Raw genomic sequence first — 17,861 nt, forward strand, 5'->3', positions numbered from 1 at the left:
TGAGGACCCAAATTGTTGGGGGCAATATGCCAACTCTATAAACTGCTTTGAGATCTAACTTCTCTCTCTCTCTCTCTCTCTCTCCCTCTCTTTCTCACTCACTCACACACACACACACACACACAAACAAACACACAGAGGCAGCAGTGGGATTAAAATTTCTTAACAACTGGTTCTTGGGCATGGGCTAAGATTAGCTAGAAAACAAGAAATCCAACGATTTCCTGCTAAATCTAAATCTCCCGGCACAGCAGAACAGCTGATGGTCGGAAAAAGGAAAAATAGCAACTTAGCAGGCAGGTTTGCCAGGTAAAGAATAAGTGGGCTGGGAGGGTTCCCATGGGCCATGTCGGAGGTGCAGCCTTATGTTCCTGCATAGCCTGGATTAATTGCTTTGGGGGGGGGGGTGCTCTGGGGGCGACATTTCTCTGCAGATCACTAAAATGTTCTTGTGGGCCACCAGTGGGCTGTGGCCCACCAGTTGGCGACCACTGCTGTAAAGCACTATAAAGCAGTATAGAAGTCTAAGTGCTATTGCTATTAATTGATAACTGATCTTTAATTTCATAATCTTTAAAAAACCAAACCAGCAATGTACTCTTCATACAGCAAGAAAAAAGAGCTGTATTAAATTAAAATGTAAAATTCTAATCTTCCAAATATTCAGTATAAAAGGAGGCATTTATTAAGAGATGATAAAAGAAATTGAACTTAGATAAATGTTTGGCGACAGACATCTTCAAATAGCAGCATTGGTTATTTGCCAATAACTACAGTATTTGCTACAGTAAGTATCAAACTGAAGCTGTTAAAAATGTTCTTTCCTGAACAACAGAAGAAAATGGCAAAAAATTAACATTTTTCTAATAAGAAGTATCTTGTGTTTTTGATTAGCTTCTATATGCACCATTTAGATATAACAGTGACTGGAAAATAGATGGCATATTTGAGGGAAGTTTGACCAAAGTTCAGCCATCATATTTCTAAATTTAGAAAAACTAGTTTGCAAACAAGTTTTGCCAAAAAATTCAAGTTATACTGTAGAAATATCCAATTACAAGAGGTAATCATTTCATCTCTTCCTACCCTCTGCATCTTTCTTGTTATTATCCCCCCAATATTCCCCTTTCAATTCTTTCATTTTATGGGAGGTCTCTGTGAACACTAAACTGACCTCCAGATGCCTATAATCTTTATTTCTAGAAAAGGAAAGGTTTTTAGCTGCTGGGAGGGACAGACACATTTTGTGGAGTAAAAATGGCACATAGTCACAGATTCCCATCCAACCCGCAACCCCCATAGAGAGAGTTATCATTGGGCACTTAATCTCCATTATATGTTAGATTAAACTATAAAAAAGCCCCTGTCTGAGGGAGATAAGTGGTTAAGAAAGATGAAATATAAATAAATAAATAATAATAAAGGTCTATTAAATATTTTTGGTACTTTTTATGTACTTTAGTACTACTAATTACTAATAAATAGCATTTCAAAGGAAATTAAATCTGAATGAGGTATAATGCAGATAAAAAAATGTGTAATAAAATTGGATAGTCTTGCATTTACTGTATGACAATATGCATTTTAATAAGATATACAGGAAACACCGAGGAAGATCAAGACATTGTTTGAAAAGGCCATCTATAGATGTTTTGTTTTCAGAACTAATGTTCAAGACACCAAAAATTTTAATCATTCAGTTTTTTAGTATAGAAAAGGGACTAAAGGTATTTATTTTTACATTACAATTCTGAAGCTTATAGTTCATCAGAAATCACAATTGTCTTCTGAGATGGATTTGCTTTGGTCTACAGAATTGAAAATAAAATATCTTTAATCCCGAATAAGCTTTTATTTAAAAGCAAAAAATGATTTTTTAAATTAACAAAAAGCACTGTACAGTAAAAATAATTCAAATTAGGCAAAAAAAAATCTCTTTCATAAAGCTTATTTAATAAAATTAAGTTACAGATGCAGGAAATGGGCCAGACCAATCTTTACTTCTCCTTATCGATAAAACAATACTCTATTCACAAGAAATGTTTCTATGTCACAAGCTTATTGACATAAAAATTACACCTCTGGGAAACTTAATTCAGACAAAGAACAGGCAAGTCTGACAGTTAATTTTTCTGTAAGGAGAGGAAGAAGACCTCATGCACTCATGAATATTTAAGCAATATGCCATGGATACAGTAACATAAATCCATATAATTGATTTAGACAACAATATAATTGAAAACGGATGGTTTGCTGATAGATATAGGAAGGGACTGGATTGGCTATGAGCTCTGGGCAAGCAGATTTTCACAGCTGTCAGTTCAAGCTAATGAGCTCAAGATACCCTGTATTATCTTTTCTTCATACTTAGAAAAGCCATTCATAAATGTTTATCATATGAATGGGAAAAGGAACTGAAAATAAGACTGTTGATGTAGCAATGTCCATATATAAATGTCAGATACCACTACTCTTTATATACTATGTGCAACTTGGATCAACATACTTGCAAAAAGACACATGAAAGTGAAAGTAGAGCAGCACACTTTCAAGAAAATACTAGAAGGGGGAAAAGAAGAGTGATAAAGGAATAGCTCTTTAGATTATATAAACATTGAGTATTTTTTGGCATAAAATGCCGTAATGGATCCAAGGTCCTGGAGGATCCGATTTTAATTTATCACTTTTGTGTGACAAAACGGGTAGAGGCTTGCAGGCATTCTTTCCATTGTTCTACTCATATTTTGGAACAGCCTTCTCTAAAACGATGATTTATCCCATCTTTCCTTAAATTATTAAAAAATGAATTTCAGTGGGGCACTGCGAAGGGATGAGTTGAGGCTACTGCTTGACTGTGTAATTATTTGTTAATTTAAGAATCTGTTAATGTGTAATTTTGTAAAACATGTTGATTGTTTATATACTATAGATGTTCATTGTAATTTACTGGGTCAATGTAAGTGGCCAAGTGTTTTTTTGATTGTAGAGGGAAAATCTAATAAACAAATAAATAAAAATTATGGTACCCAAGTTCATGGTAAACTGGCCATGAATCACTATTAATTTTGATGTCTAGGCAGACTTCACTGAATAAGAATCATATAATAAGCAACAACTGCTGGGCTGTAACACTGGAGAACTGTCACTGTTTTGTAATATTGTCCCCACTACGGAGCTTCCTAAGTACACTGAATGGCTGCTGTCTAACAGAAAATGTTAAAAAATGTACTCTTAACCTGAAGCAGCAGGAGGAGAATTAACACCCAGCTGATGTGGTACTAGCACAATGTGGTAGAAGTGAGTTTAGATTATTTCCTGGTTTATTTATTTATTCAACAAGGTTTATTCATACAATTATTCTAATATCATAGCCATCATATTTGAAATTCCTGCTTTACACCATTTGATATGCAATGAACATATCTAATATCTTAATTTGGAGCTGGTATTCCACACGACTGTTATACTAGTTATTACAGCATAAAGGTAAGAAAAGAAAAAAGAAAATCTATTAATTTAAAGAATATTAAAAACGCACATTACCTAATCTGCTCCCATTTCTTGGCATTGCCATAAAAGAACCCAGACTTCCCCCTATAACGCTGTGTGGTCTTCGTAATGGAGGTTTTTTGAAGGATCCTGTATACTGATGAAGAAATGAGTGCATGCTGTGTGATGTTGGAGGTCTGCCATTCTTCACAATGGGTTCTATGATTTGCCAGCATCAGACAGTTCATCCCAAAACAGAGAAATTCAGCAACATGTTGAGAAAGAAAACAGAAGAGTCAACGTACAGCCATATTTGGAGCACTCATGTAAATTGTCTATTAACTTTTCTTTGGGGCATAGGACAGAACTATCTTGCCTACCTACTCCCTCAGCCGTGATGCCTGACATGGAGCCTCTTCTCTAGTGCTCGATCAGTTATAATGCAAATTAGCTCTAATGGGTTGACTGAGAAAGCGTTGAAAGGACAGGGTTGTTTTCTAGACTTAAAGTACACCAGTATTTTTAAATAATAAAATAAAGCTTTAAGTAATGAGAAATTAAAGGTCTGATTGGATTTGTTACCAAATATATATTGAAGCCATAGCGTATACCACCAAATTGACTAAAGTTGGTGCATAGGTGCATGGCAAGAAGACTTCCTAAATGAAATGGCTGAAACTTGCAGTGATAAAAATTTTAAAGTATTACAGAGGACACCAAATGAGTAGAGGTTAAATGGCCAAAGAAAGGGAAAAGAAGGGGACCAGGAAAATATAATGATATGAAGAAAGAGAAGAAGTGCTGTGACAGTAGCTTTCATTTTGTTCCTCATATAATTTCTCATATATCCACATAACTATTAACTATACTATTTATGGGGGAAAAGATGAAGATATTAGCATTCTGCTTAACATGAATCAAATGTTAATACCACATTTTGTACTGTCTTGCATTTGATAGTGCTCCAACACTTTGTGAAACATACTAAGTTCGGGCAGGGGGTCCTTGGTGGTCTCTGAACTTTCTTTCTTTCTTTTAGATGTTTCATTACCCAAACTAGGTAACATCATCAGTGCACTGGCAGTGTAATACAATTTGGGTAATGAAATGTCGGCAAGAAAACAACCTAGCTCAGAGAGCACCAAGGACCCCTCATTTCAACCCTGAACTACAAATATTTTCTTCTATCGGAACATAGAAAGTTAATAAGAGCATTCAACCATTTACAAACCATTGTGAAAATCTTCTGATGGCTACATAATGTTAACAGAGTTTATTAAAAGACTCTTCCTATTGCTCAACCACAATCCATTTGTGTTCATTTAAGGATAATGTTCAGCAACTCATCTTCTTTTCTCTAAAGCAAGCTATAGGGTGGTTTGTCGAGCATCCTATATTTTACGTGACTCTGATAATAGCTTTTGTTAGAATCAGAGTGAATTCCAGTGCTTCAAAAACATAATGTTTAGTCAGCATTTTTCATCTAAAAACATCCTTAACAGCAATAGGAAGAATTCCCTCTTGTAATCTGAAAATTCTGACAATTGAATTCTGCTGTATAGTGCAGTGTTGGTGTAGTGTCGGGGATTTTCAGTTCAATGTGTGAAAGGTGAAGGATGTGTGTTTGTGTATATTTTCATGGTCATGGTCATGATGTGCACTGAAGATGGTCTTTGATTTTGTTGTACGAGCTGCAATGACAATACAGTAAACTAAACAATGCATACTCAAAATCAAAAGACAGACAAAACAGAAATAGCTATATTTGATAGTCATCATCATCACTATCACCATCATCACCATAATTTCATGATGCTAATATCAGTGTAGTCAAGACTGGTATTTTATTCTCTCTGAAGTTTTAGACAATTACAGTCAGGGAATTCTAGATAATTTCTAAATTGATAAGGGATTCACTTGTCAGATATGTGGGCATTTCACTGCTCATATAAGACAGGAGAAACAATAATGAATAAGATGTGAAAGCCTGGAAAAAAGAAGATAAACCATTTTCTCCCACACACTTCCCTTGTTTTTTCCAGTTCTAAATATCTTTAAAAATTTCCCCTTCTTTGCAAAGATCTCAATCTATGGTTTGAATACTTAATTTATTTTACAATATTTGTAACACCCCCCCACCCTAACAGTTCTGAATGGAGTACAACAAAATAAATCACAAAAGACAAACACAAAAAGCTCAATATAAATAATTCAAGTAATGTAGTTATCTCTTTAGTGTATATCCTGATATTATTATTATTTATTTTTATAAATAACTTAAATCAGCAAACATACCTAATATTCCTTCCTCCTTCTATTTTCCCCACAACAACCCTGTGGGGTGAGCTGGATTGAGAGAGAGTGACTGACCCAAGGCTCAGCCAGTTTTTCATGCTTGGGCCAGAATTTATAATCTCCTGGTTTTTAATCTTATGCCTTAACTACAAACAGCAAAATAATCAAATCAAATCTAATAATTCACACTGATTTAACTTGTTTATGAAATGTCAGCTGGTAGTCATTTGTATCTCTTGACGGAGGGCATTTCATAAAATGGGAGCTACCAAGAGAATATTACAATCACCGGGTCTATGCTCCATGTATCTTATGAGGATTTGAGATCTGCACCAAGTCCTAACTTGATGACCAGGTGGATGGGTTCAATTTGGCCATATAGTATCTATATATGTTAGAGTTAATTTGCAGATTGCTTTAAAGATTAAAAAAAAGCCTAACATCATTAAGTGAAATAAAAAAATTTCTTTATGTGACTTCATTTTCTTACTCTGTATAGCTTCTTGTCTAATGCCTTGTGATGAATTCTCATATGGAGCAAGTCACAATTCCCTAGAGGAGGAGGATGTCTATACACAATCTAATTATGTGGAAAAGAAGCAAAACTGTGTCCATATGACACATGAGTAGTTACCAGGTAATAACAATAGTTTGCAGTGGGAACTGATTTGGTAACCCTGCTCTTACTTTATTCATAAGAGAGGAACAAAGGAGGCAGCAGATTTTAGGCAAACAGTATTTTCACTCAATTCAAAATGAAGCAGTTGCTTAGGAACAAGATGAGGAAGCATTTTATATAACAAGATCGTGAATTAAACCCTTTGGCAGTAAAAAGATGTGGAAGCTCTACCGAACTTCCTTCTTGTAGTGTATTGTTATTTGTAAAGTATTATGTATGTCTATTGAATCACTTTCAAAATAAAGAGCAATGATGCCCATAGCAGAACATAGCGTTACAGTATGAAATCTACTTTGAAACATATAGACACGGTACACTGCAAACAATAAACTGGTCCATAATGGTGCTGTAAAATAATCCCAAGGGCATTATTTAATTATCATCTGAAACAATTTTAACACGAGTCTATACTGTTGTACAGTATGTTTTGTTACTAAAATAACATGTATGTTGTAATCATTGTAAACCTCCTTTAATATTGGAATAAACAGAAAGATGCTAATATTAAACAAAATAATAATCAAAAGCTTATTATAATTTTGTGAATATAATCCACAAATCTTATATTATAAATTGTTCATTTTATAATTTAAATTTTACTTTAACTTGCTACAATCTTATTTTTGTTGCAGAAAAACCCAAAAAACCACGACACCTCCTTTGCACTTATGACTGTAGTAGTGACCCCGCAGCCACATAATAAAAATTCAGACACTTTGACAACCAGCATGTATTTATGGCAGCTACAGTGTCCCAAGGTCATGTGATTGTCATTTACAACTTCCTGGGGGTTCCATCCAACAAGCAAAGTCAATGGATGGATCAAATAATTGACATGGGTGGCAGAGAATGGGAGCAATGACAGGAAATGTGTGGTGATGTAAATACACAAAATGTTGTAACTAAAGTAAGTAATCATGGCATTTGTGTGATTGTGTTATCATATATCATTACAGTTTGCTGCAGGTGCCATTGGAATTTATTTGAAACAGATTTCAACAAAACATGAATGCTGGTTTATCTTTGCAGCCAGCTACTGTACGGTGGTTCAACTGTATCAAAAGGCACAACTTATGTTTGCATTTCTTGAAGTACATACAACTTGGGGTACTATACCAATTTGGATAAGACAATTTAGATGATTTTGTCAAGTCAGATGCTCATTTCATGTTTCCACACATCCTGAAGCACCTTTTCTAAACTGAATCTGAAGCATTCCACTCTCAAATTATTTCTATAGAACCTTTGAAGTGCTAAGAGCAGTTTAGATAATGATCACTGAAACAATGCATGTATGCATTTCTAAATATTGCACCATGTTATAAGTTAGGGTAGAGAGAAGGAAAATGTGTCTATACCTGTTAAACAAAATTAGAATTCCAAATTTCTACTGCAGAATGGAAAACCATTTTGTAATAATTCATATATGAAGTTGAACTAAGTAACTATAGTTTAATTATTTTTTTTTGTGAAATCTGATTATCCTATTCTACATCTGGATGTTATATGGGAACTCATTGCAATCTCAGGTATCCTAGGTTCCTATTCTATGCTGGAGAGGACTGATAACTGTCATATTTACTTGTAGTAGTTTGCATTTCAATTGTTTCCTTTTTCCTTTCTATATATGCTCAGATACCTAATGTTCTCTTTACTTCTGCAATTATTCTTTTTATCTAAAAGATTTTAGTTTCCATGTATGCATACTTACTTAAAAATGGAATTTACAACAAGACTCTGTTCTTCAGGACATCACAGTAACAGTTCGATCCATTAACTATAAAATAACTGCCTATTTAATAGCACATAGAAGCTACACATTATAATTCATTTCATCTTTGTTTCAACAGTAAAAGGAAAAGTGACATACAAGTAACAAGGGCTCTTCTACCATGAATGCATGTATGCAATAGTTCTAGTGAAACTGCATGTTCCATAAATCAGCAGAAGCAGATATAACCTCTATACAATATATGTAACCTCTATACAGTATATGTATATATTTAAACATCACATCTTGAAGGGAGGCATGGGGGCTCAGTGGCTTAATGATGCTGGAGATGGTCTATGCTCCAGTGGTTCGAACCCTACCATTGCATAGTGGGATGAATGCCCGTCACTCGTCTCAGCTTCTGCCCACCTAGCAATCTGAAAGCCTGTTCTATGCAAGATAAATACCACTTCGGTAGGGGAGACGAGCTGGTGCTTCGTGCAGGTGGTCAGATTCCTACCAACTCTGAGTCTTCCCGGTTTTGACACCCATTTGCGAGGCGGCTCCAGTGGAGGGAGGGAGGCCTTAGATGATGCTACAGGAAGAGCTGCTGATCTTTCTTTCTGTTGCAAAGCTAGCTCTCCCTCCTGTGGTGCACCTTGGGATGCGAGTGTATACCACAACAGAGCTAGTAAAATGGCAGCCAAGCTACTACTCTGCATAAGGATTGTAGTCTCCTGGTTAATGTAATGTCATAATAATAATCACATCCTGAACACTTATTCACATTTTTTTATAAATTCAAAAGAAAAAAAACATAGTGAATATGGCAGATACAGAAGTTTGTACACTTTTCACAGTTGCATTTTGTAACATCTCCTTTGGCAGTAAATAATTTTCCTGTAAGCATTTTTTAGTCTTTTTACTATTGCTTTTGGATTCCCTCATTTCTTGCAAAAACTCTCTAGTTTAGAAATACTTTTAGATTTTCTTAATATGCATTAATATGCTTAATATTTGAGCTCTCCTGACAGTTTTTCAACAGTATTTAACTTTGAGGAGTGTGAAGGACAAGCCAGCATTTTTTATTTTTCTTTCTTGTACTGTAAATACTTCATGACTGATTTAGAGGTACATTTCAAGCTGTTTTCTTTCTGAAATATCTAACTTCCTTTCAGCTTCCATTTCTGAAGAAGATTAGCTCTTGAAGACGGTCTTTTTACAGGAATTCCTGTCCAGTTACAGGAAAAGCTGTTGTTTTTGACAAAGGAGGTATTAGAAAGCACTAATCAAAATGATTTCTACATTTTGCATCTGTCATAGTCACTATTTTCTTCTTCTAAATTTACAGATAACTGCACATAAATGCTCAGTATGCATTTCAAGGAAGATGTCATATAAATTTGTACTACTCAGAGTTGCATCATTTTTTTGTTCATTTAGGGATTAACTGAAACACATAATTTGACCAAGGATATTTAAACTTTCACATATAATTGTAAATATATGGAAGAGCAGGCTGGTGAAAAAACTAGGATCTTTGCCTCTCCTATTTGAGCCTTTTCGTTAGCATCAACATGGCAGAGTTACCTATAAATCTGTAACCTTGAAATAGGTAATGGAAGAGAAAAGAGGAGATGTGCATTTTGGAAGCTTTGCAGCCAGCAACAGAGAATACAATGAAGTAAAAGAATGTATTTTTCCTTCACAGAAACTGAATAGCCCAAAGGAAAAAGAAGAGGCACAGCAGAGCAGAGCAAAACACAGCAAGGCACAATGTGAGAAGGCACAAGCAACTGCTTTATGCAGTGCCCCTTAATAAAGAAGAAAAAGGTAGAAGAAATCCTAGAGAGAGAGGAATTAAAGAAAGACCAATGTCTCTAAGGGGAAAACACTGGTCTATGGGCACTCAAAATATAGAAATAATAATAATTGTATAACAGCAATAGTGAAAGAAACAGAGTATGGGATAATATAAAGGCAATAGAAAGCACTCACGTATACTGTAGATTTGTATTTTTCTTTTTTTGTATGTTGTTTTCCCCCGCCAAAAAGATCTCCCTAAGCTGTGTGTGTATGTGTTCTCTGTTTTAATTCCAGATTTTCCATAATGGCTGGCAAACAGCCACTTGCATATAAATGAATGGTGACCACTATTCAGGGAAATTTCCATGAAATTTAGAGATTAACAAAAAGCAGATTTTACTGTGCAGTTGTTGTTTAAAAAAACAACAGAAAAAAGTCAACAAAAAGCTTTAGTTGACAAGATCTTACCTTCCTATTTGCAAAAATATATTTGTTTCTGAATCAGAGCAAGATCAGGAGGACAAGGTAGGGTTTTATGTCAGAGAATATTGCCTAGCAGGTACTGTAACTTTGTGGAGCAGGGTGGGTGGGGGTGGGCTAGAGGGCACCTATGACATTCTCAGAGCACATCATTAATCTTTTTTTTACTTATTTTAAGCTATCAATATTTGTTTATATGCAGGAGAGCTGCCTGGAGTGCCCAGAAAAATCATGTAGCAGCTACTTGAAGAATTGAGCTCCCTTCCTCAGGTTGCTTTTGACTCCTGCAACTTCCCTTTACCTTCTTTTCAGGGCAGACTGGCACATTTCCAAGCGGTACCAACTGATAATTCTACTTTCTAAGAATAACTGTGCACCTTATCTGGAGACCAGACCACTATGTAGCATATCACCCTCTTATGTCATTTAATTAAAGTCAAACAAATATGACATAGGTGAGAAAGCAACCTTGCTAGTTGCCAAGGAATATTACAATTGAGATGCACTGCCTGTCTTAGACCAGGGATTTAATAACTTCCAGAGCTCTCAATTTTCCTTCAATAGATACCTAAAAAGATATTAATTTTATACGAATCTATCAATGATCCTCCTTTCATCTCTAGTTTCCTCTAGGCTAGTATTACAGGTAGTCATCGACTTACAACAGTTTGTTTAGGGACTGTTCAAAGTTATAAAAAAAGTATTTCCAGAGTTTTATAGAAATATGTCTTAATTTTAACTTTGGTCAAACAAATTTGTACTTTTCCTTTTTGCTTCTAACAGTCTTGTGATTTCTTTAACGTTTTTTTGGAAATAATCTATCCATAGTAGAAGACATCTTTGCTTTAGTTTAGTTTAGTTTACTTTATTGTCATTGCACCTCGTACAACAAAATCAAACACCATCTTCAGTGCACATCATGACCACGACCATGAAAATAAACACAAACACATATCCTTCACTCTTCACACATTGAACCAGAAACCCCCGATACCACACTAACACTGCACTATACAGCAGAATTCAAAAGAGCTACTGCCCTGGGATAGAAGCTGACATTGGAGCTGCTAGTTTTTGTCCCCATTCAACTATTTCCTGGAATATTTCAAATGTTCTTTATCATTTTCTGTTATTTTATCTCAATGCTGATCAAAGACAAAATGCAAGCCTCTTCTTTTAATTTTTGTTTCCTTTTAGGCTTCGAATCTTTAGTTCCCCTTGAAATAATAAAATCTTGAATTTCTGTTATAACTTCAGGTAGACTAAAAATTTCCCATTAACGTGCTATTTGTATAATTATTTTCAAAATCTTATAGAAGTGTTATTAGTTCAAATTCATCTGTTCTCTTAATTTGTTTATATTTTCTTGAATTAAAGTATTTTAGCTTTTGCTATTCTTTTTTTAAACTCATTTTTTTTAATTTCTGAAATGAAGATAAACTTATCAGGTTGCTTTGCAAATTTGTTATTTTGAAGAACTTTATTAGCAGTGTCCTTAAAAAGGCTCTGCTGTGGTTGAGACTATGTTAGTTTCCCTTCATCTCCTGGCACCAAAACCCTTGGGAAACCACTGTTGTGTGCTCTCCTTGTGAGAAGTAACCCTCTAAAAGGATGGGTGATCTCCCCTCTTTTTATCTGCAGAAGTTCTGTGGGACCAGTCTACTTGCTGGTCCTTCAGTCATGGCCATAATCTTGTCTCTGCCCATTTAGAGATCCACTAGCTCAGTGGTCCCCAACCTTTTTTGTACCAGGGACCAGTTTCACGCAGAAACACTTTTTCAAGGACCGGGTGGGGGGGGGACACTTTTTCAAGGAGGGGGGGAGGGGGAGGAGTCCGAGTTTGGTGGTTTGCTTGCAGACGTTTCATTACCTGACTAGATAACATCTGATGTTGTTACCTAGTCGGGTAATAAAACGTCTGCCAGCAAACCACCAAGTTCAGGGAGCTCCAATGCCTCCTCATTGCAACCCTGGGCGACAGATATTCTCTTCTATTGGGACATTTAAAACGGAGGGTTTCAGCTGCAGATTCAGGAACTGCGCCGGGCTGAGGAGCGCCTTCAAAACTGAGCGCTGGGTGGCGGCGGCCCGCGGCTGTCTCCGTGGCTCAGGACAAGTCCCTGCAGGATGGCTGAGAAGCCCCGCCTCTCAGCCCTCCCTCCCTCAGCCTCATCCCTCAGGTGTCTCCCTCCCTCCCTCAGCCTTATCCCTCAGGTGTCTGCCTTGTTCCTCTCTCAGTCGCTCTCTCGCTCCTCCACCAGCCCAGGAAGAAACTGCTTCAAAGAAGCCGGCAGGGTGGCTTTTCCTGTCAGCGCAGCTCCTCCAAAGCGCCCGTTCACCCCCACCCCGCCGCCCGTGGTTCAATCCAGTGCTCCGTTCTGCCTGCCTGCCTGCCTTCGTTTCTGGTTGTTTCGGAGCAGCTTCGGCTGAGTAAAAGAGGCGAATAGTTATTATTCTCAGCCAAAGCTACTCCAAAACAACCAGAAACGAAGGCAGGCAGGCAGAACGGAGCACTGGATTGAACCGCGGGCAGCGGGATGGGGGTGAACGGGTGCTTCGGAGGAGCTGCGCCGACAGGAAAAGCCACCCTGCCGGCTTCTTTGAAGCAGTTTCTTCCTGGGCTGGTGGAGGAGCGAGAGAGTGACTGAGAGAGGAACGAGGCGGGAGGAAACCGAAGCCGCTGAGCCGGAGAGCAGGACGGGCTTTGGTTGCTTCCTCCCTCCCCTTCTTTCATTTGTGTCCTTGATCCCTGATCCCAGCAGCATTCACCGAAGGCAAAGAAAGCCGCCATTTTTATTTTATTTTTATTTTCTTTGCGGACCGGTACCAAATGATCCACGGACCGGTACCGGTCCACGGCCCGGTGGTTGGGGACCCCTGCACTAGCTCACCATTCATGCCTGGAAATCCAGTACTATACCATTTTTCAAAGATTGCATGAGAAATCAAGTTTCTGATCTGAAACTCTTTTAGATTTACAAGGAACTGAATCAAGAGACTGTATATACAAAATATGATACTTTTGCCTGAAATACATACTTCAACAAATTATTTAAACCAAGGAAAAATATACTATAACAGCAGTGATGTGCTGACTTAGCTTGTACCAGTTCATGGAAACTGATTGTTAATTTCTTGGATTGTTGCAAGCTGAATGTATCACAACACCCAGCAATGATATGAATGGAGCTAGCAAGCTCATTATCATGTTTACCAGCACACCACTGTACACCAGTCAAAGATGCAGAACTTCTTTGCATTACCCATAACATATGTTTAGTGCAGAATCTTTATTTTAGCAAAGAAATTCTAAACATCTTAAGTATTTTGTACTTGTTATAGATCTGTATTATTTTACTAGATGGAATATACTTTTCAACCCATACAGTTTTATCTGTTAAAGTACATAAATATCAACTTTGGACTAGTCACCATTTTATTCAGCAATACTAAACATCCAGCAGATTGCAAACATAGCTTTAACTTTTAAATAAAACTGCTCCATAACTGAAATTTCAAATAGCTGCAAAACACTGAAAATAAAATGCAATAGGAAATGGAATATATCTGCTGGGCTGCAAAAAAATGGATGTAGCAATATGGATGTAGCAGCCCAGCAGATATATTCCATTTCCTATTGCATTTTATTTTCAGTGTTTTGCAGCTATTTGAAATTTCAGTTATGGAGCAGTTTTGTTTAAAAGTTAAAGCTATGTTTGCAATCTGCTGGATGTTTAGTATTGCTGAATAAAATGGTGACTAGTCCAAAGTTGATATTTATGTACTTTAACAGATAAAACTGTATGAGTTGAAAAGTATATGGATGTAGGAATGGAATGATGCAGAATTTTTGCAATTCAATCATAACTTCAATTTGGTAGCACTCAATTAAAATATGTTCTTCAATAATAATAAACTAAACAAAACACATTAGAATATTTTATGAAAAGCAAATATTATAGTTATCCAAAATAAAATGAATGGCTACACTAATTCCAAACTCATAATTCATCTTGTTAAGGTGATTATTATCAATAATAGCATGTTCATTTTCCCTTAGTATAGTACTTTACAAAAATAATAAACATGGAGCATGTACTTACCGTTATCTTTGTTGCTGTTCTCTTCAATTGTCATTTGTTCAGCCAGTTCAGAAAGTGACTCATCAATAGTCTGACTCCCACGCAGTGTTAAAGAAAGCCTTCTCTTAAACTTTTTCATTCTACCAGCTATAAACCTGGCTTGAGAAAGCCTATTTAAAAAAAAAAAAAAAAAAACAGTGCAAACTGTATTTATCTGAGTTCAAAGGAATTATTACCAAAATTTATATGCCACCTGAGTACCAGAAATTCATTGTAGCTAAGAGAAAACTACCGTGTTTCTAACAAAATAAGGCCAGGCCTTATTTTTTTTGAGCCCCGAAAAAACGCCTAGGACATCTTTTGGGGGGTGAATTAATTTCTCCCCCCCCCCAGCGCCGTCTCCAACAACAGCATCTGAGTCGCTCCCGCTTTTCTCCTGTCCCCGTAACAACAGGAAAAAAAAAAGATTTTGAGGTACCTGGGAGCGCCACGTGCTGCGTTTTGGTTTAATCCCGAGTGGCTGGGTAGGCATAAGAAGAGCCGAGCGAGCGTCTCTGCTGCTGCTACCCTTGGTGCTCCAGCCTCGGGCTCTGCAAGTTTGCAAAAGTCCCGGTGCGTGGAAGTTACGGAGGCAGCTCCCCCATCCGAGAAGCAGCTGAAACGCTTCCATGGTTCCCGCCACTGCTGCTGCTGTTGTTGGAGACGGCGCTGGTGAGAGAGGGACAGCTGCAGCTCGGCCTGGGTGCTTGGAATGCAGGAACGGGCTGTGCACCAGGACTTTTGCAAACTTTCAGAGCCCGAGGCTGGAGCACCAAGGGTAGCAGCAGCAGAGATGCTCGCTCGACTCTTCTCACGCCCACCCAGCCGCTTGGGATTAAACCAAAACGCAGTGCGCGGCGCTCCCAGGTACCTCAAAATCTTTTTTTTCCTGTTGTTACGGGGACGGGGGGAAAAGTGGGAGCGACTCAGATGCTGTTGTTGGAGACGGCAGTGGCGAGAGAGGTGCCAGCATCGGTGGGAACAGTGGAAGCTACGGAGGCCTGAGAAGCAGCTGAAACACTGCCGGACATCCACGCCGACACCACCCGCCTGCTGACCCGGGTAAGGGAGCCTTCCGTGCTCCACCATGATTGGCTGTTAGGAGCGGCTGATGGTGAGGCGTAGCTACCTGCGGGGCACTCCTCCTGGCAAGTTCCCCCCGCCTTCCCCCCCAATTTTGTATGTTTTAAACTATTCCTAAATTTGGAGGGGGTGGGGCTTAATTTCATTTTATGCCTAGAAAACATGCTGGGTCTTCCTATTGGGGGGGCATATTGTTGGAGAAACATGGTATTTCCATAATCATGAAAAATATATTTATTGTTGCATTTATCTATCAATATGTATTTCATAATTAAAAGCAGAATTGACAATTTAGTAGGATTTATTTATAATTAAAATTTAAAAATATGGACAAATTAAAAATTGCATGATAAAATGCATGCAAAATTTTTGACAAAATAATAAAAATGGGACAATGGGGAAAAAAATCAATACAATTTATGCCAAGCTACAATTTGGAAGAAAATTGGTTCAAAATACTCTACACATGCTATAATTGTGCATGACTGCCAAGATAAACAAATCACATCACAATAAATACTAGAAATACCACAATAAAGGAATATTGACCCAAAGAAACATACAAAACATACAGAAAATTCTGAAAATAAGATTCAAATTAGAACTACACATGTTTTTATTAGGTATAATAACAGAGAATATAAACAAAAAGCTCCATAATTTATTAAGATATATGCTGACAGTGCCAAGAATTAATCTGGTACAACATTGGAAAAGAGAAACTGTGCCAAGTGCCAACAATGGGAGACCAAGAGAATATCCAGCTATGGAAATGTTCACTGTATATATTCATAGCAAAATGATGGAGTGAACATTTAGGAGTAGATGCCATTTTTATTTCAAATGATAAAAGCCTTGGCAGCATACAAAAGCACATCTTTTACACAAAATAAAATAATCGTTAACAATAAAACACTTATTAATCTGACAAAAATATATCCATTACAATAGCTTGTCAATATACATTAAAAGTGAAGGTTTGGGGCAAGAAAACAAAAGAAGCCCAAAATTTTGAATATATATTCATGTAACATTTTAAAGTCAAATTGAATTAATGTGCAATTGAACAATTCAAACCTTTTTATATCAGAGATCATTCAAAGTATACCTATTATTTTTAAAAGAGTATATGCAAGAGAATGCATAAATATTGTGCAGCTTTAATAAAAAAAAATCAAATGCACCTCTCTTAAGTCTTAAATTTTTATTGTGCTGTGTATGTATGTGTGTGTGTGTGTGTATGTATGTATGTATGTATGTATGTATGCATGCATGCATGTATGCATGCAGCCATACCCATGCTAGGCAATTCAACCCTATAAGATGCTCCCACATGTGAACTACCTAAACTACCTTTGTGAGAAAACATTCATAGCAAGCTGAAGTGATACTGTATGTTCGCAGAAAAGAGAATCAGACAGAAACCAGTGACCCAGTAAACCACAATGTTCATATTTACTAGCCATATCTCAAAAATAATATACAATAGCTACCATGCTGACCTAATATGCAGAAGAATGTCACAAGACTGCCAGAGAAAACAGCAATTTCTGTTTATTCCACAATATAAATGATGTACTGTAATTGCCTGCTGAGAAATCCAGTTTGGTCTAATAGTAAGGTGCTGGGCTATGAATGAGGAACTAAATTCTAATCTTGACTTAGGTTTGGAAGGCAGCTGGATGACTTTGAGTAGTGACTCCCTCTTAGCTCTAGAAAGAAATGACAACTACTGCTGAAAATGTTGTCAAGAAAATTGCAAGGACTTGTCCAGGTAATTCTTAGGAGTAAAAAACTGACTCAAAGTTGAGTCATTGACCTAATTAAAAGCTTCCAAAAGGAGACAGCTGTCCCTTCCCTGCAATGCCCTGCTTGAGAGAGAGAAAGAGAGATGGGTCGGAAAGACATTGAGGGAGACAAAAGTAAAATTTCAGAAAGAATACAAAAAGGGTGGCTGGGAAGAATGGATGTCCCAATTCACTTTATTTTCTGCCCTTTGCCATTGTTTAGTTCAGCATCTCTTCAAATTATCCTGAAGGTATGTATTTTTTGATAGCCACAAGGTTGTTTATCTCTGCTCAAATTTTTATAAAATTCTATTGTTTGTCTTCTGCTTTCATGCTATTACCCAAAACTAAAGAAGAGCTGGACAGTAGTGCTAAACCCCAAAGAAAATACTAATCTTCTAGTTCATTTA

General features: G+C 37.0%; 1 protein-coding gene across 2 annotated transcripts in view; it reads right to left on the minus strand.

Annotated features, from left to right (window-relative positions):
- The window catches only part of CDK17 (cyclin dependent kinase 17), a 76,359-nt gene that overhangs the window by 27,015 nt on the left and 31,483 nt on the right, over nt 1-17,861 (minus strand). For both annotated transcript variants that reach the window (XM_087934622.1, XM_087934623.1), the window contains exons 2-3: nt 14,564-14,712; nt 3,544-3,708 (exon numbers count right to left, since the gene is read on the minus strand). In XM_087934622.1, the coding sequence (XP_087790748.1) occupies nt 3,544-3,708; nt 14,564-14,681 (283 nt within the window). In that variant the 5' untranslated portion in view covers nt 14,682-14,712. The remainder of the gene's footprint in view (nt 1-3,543; nt 3,709-14,563; nt 14,713-17,861) is intronic.

This window comes from Pseudonaja textilis, chromosome 5, assembly GCF_049901715.1.
Source record: "Pseudonaja textilis isolate UNSWEBS1 chromosome 5, rPseTex1.2, whole genome shotgun sequence".
NCBI classification, from domain to species: Eukaryota; Metazoa; Chordata; class Lepidosauria; order Squamata; family Elapidae; genus Pseudonaja; species Pseudonaja textilis.